Here is a 6,242-nt window from a genome sequence, read left to right as displayed (position 1 = left end):
GAGCTGGGGAGGGTCTCGGGGTCACCTCTCCCCAACCTTCTGAACACCTCGGGGGTTGTTTCTAGAATGGGGAGGGGGCTCAGGGTCATACCTGCCCAGGCTTTTGGGGCTCTGGGGTGTCCCCTCTGAGCTGGGGAGGGTCTCGGGGTCACCTTTCCCCAATCTTCTGAACACCTCGGGGTTGTTTCTAGGATGGGGAGGGGGGAGGGGTTATACCTGCCCAGGCCTTTGGGTCTCTGGGGTGTCCCCTCTGAGCTGAGGAGGGACTCAGGGTCACACCCCCATGCTCTCAGGCACCACTATGTCCCCTCTGAGCTGGGGAGGGGCTTAACGAGCCTCAGGTGTCCCCTCTGAACGAGGGTTGTGTCTCCTCCACAGGCTCCTGCCAGGGGAACTCTGTGGAGAGGAAGATCTACATCCCCCTGAACAAGACTGCGCCATGTGTGAGGCTGCTCAATGCCCCCCCCCAAATTGGCTGCCAGTGTGAGTCCTGGGGGGCTGTCAGCTCACGGGGGTGGGTGTGAGCAGTTCTCCTGGTACCCCATTCTCAGTGCTTTGTGTCCTCCTCATCCTGTGCTGGGAAGGAATCCTGGAATGGTTTGGGTTGGAAGAACCTTAAGGATAGCTTAGGGCATGGGCAGGGGCATCTCCCACTAGCCCAGGTTGCTCCAAGCCCTGTCCAACCCGGCATGGAACACTTCCACATACTCTTAGCTGAGAAGCAGCAGAACTGTGTCTGTTCCTTGTCCCAGAGCAGTTTGCTGCTGTCCTTCCTTTCTAGTCATGGGACACTGTGAGAGTCACAGGACACGCAGTGGTGGCTGAAGGTCCTTTGAAGAGCTCAAACAGAAGTCGTTTTCAGAGCCTGAGAGCTCGTTTCTTCATCTCTGCTTAGCTGGTTTTACCCTACCAAACCACCATTCCTTTTGCTGTCCTGCTCAGCCACTTCCCAAATCCCTTTCTCCATCCCTCTAACCCCATGAGCTGCTCTCCCCTAAAGCCCTTAGCTCTTCCAGAGTGTTTTTTGGGGTGTGAAGGGAGTAGCTGACTTGCGGGATGTGTCCTCATCCCACAGCCTCCATCAGTGGGGACACAGGGGTGATCCACGTGGTGGAGAAGGAGGAGGACCTGCAGTGGGTGCTTGCTGATGGCCCAGACCCACCCTACATGATCCTGCTGGATGGGAATCTCTTCAACAGGTCAGTCAGCATCAGGTTCTGTCTCCCCAGGCTGTGTGGAGCTCAATAAGGCTCCATAATCTGGTGGTGAAAGGTCATTTTCCAAGGGTCACGTGGTACAATCAGCTCTGACTGTGCCAAAATCCACTGAGATTGAATGTTTAGTGGTTTCTTCTGTGCTTTGTTGACTCTATTTGAGGCTCTTTGCTGTGAGAAGGTCTCTGCTCTGAGAGAATCCTGCTCAGCACTGCAGCAGCTCCTCAAGTCCATCAAGTAATAGGCCATGATTTAATGACAGCACTAATTAAAGTCCATTAGCTGCTGAGATTAAAGTGTCACTTTAATGTCACTTCTCTCCCTGGGCAGAGCAGGAAGGATGTGGCTGAAGTTCTCTTTTTGCTGCTCTTTGCATGATCTCAGGCAGTTGTAAGCTGAAGAACAAGGGCCACGGTGGTTGCTTTGATCCCAGCACCATCACATGCTCAATCTACGTCCTGGGTCACAGCTCTGCGCTAATTAGCCCTAATTGCAATGTTTCCTCCCTGCCAGGAGGGTGTTGCTGCAGCTGAAGGGAACCTCCAGGGTGTCAGGCCTTGCTGTGGCCATGGCCAAGCCCAACCCTCCCCAGGGATTCTCTCCTGGCCTGAAGTGTCCCAATGATGGCTTTGGTAAGGAGATGTTGTGTCTTTGTCCTTGTTGGGAGGAGGAGAATGTGGGATGAGCCCAGGCCATGGGACACTGTGTGGGCAGCAGGGGAGGGGAGGATTGTGCCCCTCTGCCCTGCTCAGGTGAGACTTCACTTGCAGTGCTGCTCCAGCTCTGAGGTCCCAGCACAGGGAGGACATGGAGCTGTTGGAGCCAGCCCAGAGTTGATGAGAGGGATTGAAGGAAAGGCTAAGAGAACTGGGATTGTTCTGCCTGAAGAAGAGAAGGAAACAGAGTCACCTAGTTGTGGCATCTAGTGCCTGGTGGGACTACAAGGAACATGGGCGAGACAATTTCCAAAGGCCTGGAGGGACAGGACACAGGAAATGCTTCCCACTGACAGAGGAGGGGTAGATTGGATATTAGGGATAAATCCTTCTCTGGGAGGTGCTGAGGCACTGGCACAGGTTGTCCAGAGGAACTGTGGCTGTTCCATCCCTGGGAGTGTTCCAGGCCAGGCTGGACAGAGCTTGGAGCCCCCTGGGCTGGTGAGAGGTGTCCCTCCCTCTATTCTTCAGATTTCAGGCTCAGATTTCCCTTTCCAGGTGTCTACTCCAAGGACTATGGCCCTGAGTTCGCCCACTGCAACACCACAGTGTGGAACCCCATGGGCACTGAGCTTTCCTACGAGGACTTTGACTTCCCTATTTTCCTCCTGGAAGATGCCAACGAGACCCAAGTTATCAAGCAGGTACCTGAGCTCATCCTGAGCAGGCAGGAGGGGAAATTGCTCCCACAGGAAAGAGGCTCAGCTGTTCCTTTCTCCCACTTAGAGCTTGAAATCTGTAGTAAAAGCATAAACCCCCTCTGTTTTCTGTGTGGCACAGGAGCTGTTAAAACACACCTTGAGTCCTGTCCTGGTTTTTGTTCCCTCCCCCAGTGCTACCTGGACCACAACGTCCCCCGGGATGGCTCCAGGCCGGAGTACCCGCTGTGTGCCATGCAGCTCTTCTCCCACATGCACGCTGTCACCAGCACTGTCACCTGCATGCGGCGCAGCTCCCTGCAGAGCACCTTCAGCATCAACCCAGGTGAGGCTCCTCACAAAATCCCCCCAGCATTGACATTTTCTTCTGGCTTTCTAGCCCCTCCAGGACTTGCCTGAAGTTTGCTCGTCCCAGTTTTGCCCCTCTGAGCTGAGCAGGAAGCTCCTGGCTCACTTGGCACTGCTGTGGTCCTGACTCAGGGATGTGTTTTGTGCTTTGCAGAGATTGTGTGTGATCCTCTCCTGGATTACAACGTGTGGAGCACTTTGCAACCCATCAACTCCTCAGGAAAGGTGGAGCCCGAGAAGGAAGTTATCATGGTTGCTACAAGAGTAGGTACCTCCTAACCTTGCTCTTAATCAACATGAATGATCCCATGGCCTGGAATGATTCTGGAAACGTTCCAGTCTCATGGGAATGTTCTTCTTGTGTGTTCTAATTCCTTCCCATCTTCCAAACCTCTTGGATGTGCCTTGGCTGGGTTGTCTCTTGTGGCAGTGGAAGGACAATCCACACTTTGGGTCTTTCCATCTTGTAATAGAAGGGTTTTTTCCAGCATTTCCTTCACTGCTGGAAGCAGACAAGGAGAACTAGTCCTGGGCAGAGCTCTGAGGCCTCAGGGCTGAAATTTAAAGGGGAGTTTAGGTGAGACACTAGGTAGAAATTCCTCCCTGTGAGGGTGAAGAGGCACTGGAATGGAATTCCTAGAGCAGCTGTGGCTGTCCCATCCCTGGGAGTGTCCCAGGCCAGGTTGGATGGGGCTTGGAGCAGCCTGAGCTGGTGGGAGGTGTCCCTAGGTGGAACTGGATGATCTTTAAGATCCTCCCAACCCATTCCACGATTCATTACCACAGCAGTACCCTTGGTATTTAAGTCTCACTGTTGGAGGTGCTTTGGTCCCTCCCTTCCCAGTGGGATTGGAGGGAGGGCTGGATTTGCTTTCCCAGCACAGCCTGGCTGTGTCTGTGCCCCCAGATTGACAGCCACTCCTTCTTCTGGAACATTGCCCCCGGGGCTGAGAGCGCTGTGTCCTCCTTCGTCACCCACCTGGCTGTGGCCGAAGCCCTTCACAAGGCCTCAGATGTCCATCTGCTGCACAGGAACATCATGTTCACCTTCTTCCAAGGGGTAAGAGCAGTAGGGTCACATCCCTCCACCCTCTGGCTCCCTCCAAGCTAGCAGACCAGCCCTTGGCTCCCTGCAAACCAGCTCCTTCCCTGCTCATTGTGTGGAGCTGTTTGTCTCCATCCCCTCGTGGTGGTTCTCTGCTCTCCCCCAGTGGGAACAGGAGCTTAATTGCGTTGGGATAACGACAGCAGATGGAGCTTCCTCTGGGGCAGCCCAAATCCTGCCCCATACATCATGCTGGATGAATGGCTCCAAGTTTGCTTCCTCTCCTGGCTCCTCCTGGCGTGGCTGTTGGCTCTGCTCTGCCTCAGCCCTGAGCAGGAGGAACTTCCAGGCTGTAAATTCAGAAACAAAGCCTGGAAAAAGGCAGAATTAAAAATATATGTGTTGACAGCAGCGAGCTGTAGCTCATCTGGGGGAGTTGGCAGCTGAGCAGGAGCAGCGTGGGGAGGAGGGCCTGATGGCCAACAGCTGATGTTCCCCTCAAGGCATCTCCGTGGCTGCTTCCTTTGTGCTGTTCCCGTGCCTGCCCATGTGATTCCCCTCGTTCACCTCGGCACACACAGCCCTGATTTCCCTGGAGGACACACATCCAGGCTGTGCAGAGGACGTTCTCCCTGCTCCCAGCATGGAGGAGGAGAGCTGACTGGGAATGAGGGGAAGTTGGTGGCTGGAGGACTTCCCTTCTCCCAAGGGCACCTTGTCTTCCCCAGGGAATACTCAGCCCCTCACAGCTCCCTGGACAAGCTCCTTCCCCATCCTTTGTTCCAGGGAAGCTGCTGCAAATCCTTTCAGGAACACTTCTTATGTGTGATTCCTGGAGTAGGGAATTGTCCTTTTCTTTGTTTTGTCCTCCCTACCAAAAACAGTCAGGAATGTTTAGCCTGGAGAGGCCTCTGGGGAGACCTAACTGTGGCTTCCAGTGCCTGAAGGAGCCACAAGGAACATGGGAAAGACTATTTGTAAGGGCCTGGAGGGACAGGACAAGGGGGAATGACTTCCCACTGACAGAAAGGAGGATTAGGTTGGATATTAAGGATCAATCCTTCCCCATGAGGGTGCTGAGGCACTGGCACAGGTTGTCCAGAGGAGCTGTGGCTGCTCCATCCCTGGGAGTGTTTCAGGACAGCTTGAAGCAACCTGGGCTGGTGGAAGGTGTCTCTGTCCATCGGGTTGTTGCTGGTGGTGGATTCACAATTTGGGATTTCCTTCTCTTCCAGGAGACCTTTGATTACATTGGCAGCTCCAGGATGGTGTATGACATGGAAAAGGACAAGTTTCCTCTGCGCTTGGACAACATTCACTCCTTTGTGGAGCTGAATCAGGTGTGGGATTAATTCAAGGACCTGTTATCGCCTGGGATGATGTAGTTGGGGATTTTCCACCTTTTTCCTGGCTTTCCCTGCTCTGTGCTGTCCAGCCATGTCCTTAGGGCTGGTGGTTTTCCTTGCAGGTGGCTCTCAGGAATGACTCTGTCCTGTGGATGCACACGGACCCCGTGTCAAGGATGAATGAGTCTGTGGATGTGCAGGTAAGAGAGGACTCATGGAATGTTTCAGTTGGAAAGAACCCACAGGGATCATCCAATGCAATCCCTGCTCTTTCACAGCCCAACAGTCCCACCATGTCCCTGAGAGTGTTGTCCGAGTGCTCCTTGAGCTCACAAGGGGAAGTGGAAGGGGCAGCACTGACCTCTCTCTGTGACCAGTGACAGCACCCAAGGGAATGGTCTGAAGTTGTGTCTGGGAAGGGTTAGGTGGATATCAGGACAAGGTTCTACCCCTAGAGGTGTTTGGTCACTGAACAACTCCCCAGGACAGTGGTCACAGCCCCAATCCTGCCAGAGCTCAAGGAGAGTTTGCCCAATGCTCTCCAGGACATGTTGGAGCTGTGCAGGGCCAAGAGTTGGACTCTGATCCTCATGGATCCATCCAACTCTGAATCTCCTGTGATTCAGTGAACACTGAGGGATCTTTAGCAGGATTTTACCCTTCCCAAAGAAACCACGACCAAAAAATCAGCAGGACAGAGCCCCTTTCCTTCCTTCCCTCCTCAGGTGCAGGAGCTGCTGTCCACCCTGAGCAGCAGCAGCACCGGAGCGAGCGTGACCCTGCAGGAGGCAGGATTCTCCCAGCCTCTCCCTCCCTCCTCCTTCCAGCGCTTCCTTCGTGCCAGGCACATCCCAGGAGTGGTCCTGGCTGACCACAGAACAGCCTTCCAGAACAGGTAGGGCCCCGGGGAACGA

At 54.3% G+C, this 6,242-nt stretch overlaps 1 protein-coding gene across 1 annotated transcript in view; it reads left to right on the top strand.

Annotated features, from left to right (window-relative positions):
- Positions 1–378: 378 nt before the first annotated feature.
- Positions 379–6,242, top strand: part of NCSTN (nicastrin) — a gene marked incomplete at its 5' end in the record, with an annotated part of 11,082 nt that continues 5,218 nt past the window's right edge. Inside the window, 10 exons of the mRNA XM_009082902.1 lie at positions 379–483; positions 1,076–1,199; positions 1,728–1,846; positions 2,429–2,574; positions 2,764–2,914; positions 3,092–3,201; positions 3,845–3,997; positions 5,218–5,322; positions 5,451–5,528; positions 6,054–6,223. Coding sequence (XP_009081150.1) covers positions 379–483; positions 1,076–1,199; positions 1,728–1,846; positions 2,429–2,574; positions 2,764–2,914; positions 3,092–3,201; positions 3,845–3,997; positions 5,218–5,322; positions 5,451–5,528; positions 6,054–6,223 — 1,261 coding nt within the window. The remainder of the gene's footprint in view (positions 484–1,075; positions 1,200–1,727; positions 1,847–2,428; positions 2,575–2,763; positions 2,915–3,091; positions 3,202–3,844; positions 3,998–5,217; positions 5,323–5,450; positions 5,529–6,053; positions 6,224–6,242) is intronic.

The sequence above is a fragment of the Acanthisitta chloris genome, unplaced genomic scaffold (assembly GCF_000695815.1).
Source record: "Acanthisitta chloris isolate BGI_N310 unplaced genomic scaffold, ASM69581v1 scaffold7989, whole genome shotgun sequence".
Lineage (NCBI taxonomy): Eukaryota > Metazoa > Chordata > Aves > Passeriformes > Acanthisittidae > Acanthisitta > Acanthisitta chloris.
This window is presented reverse-complemented; position numbering and strand designations above follow the sequence as displayed.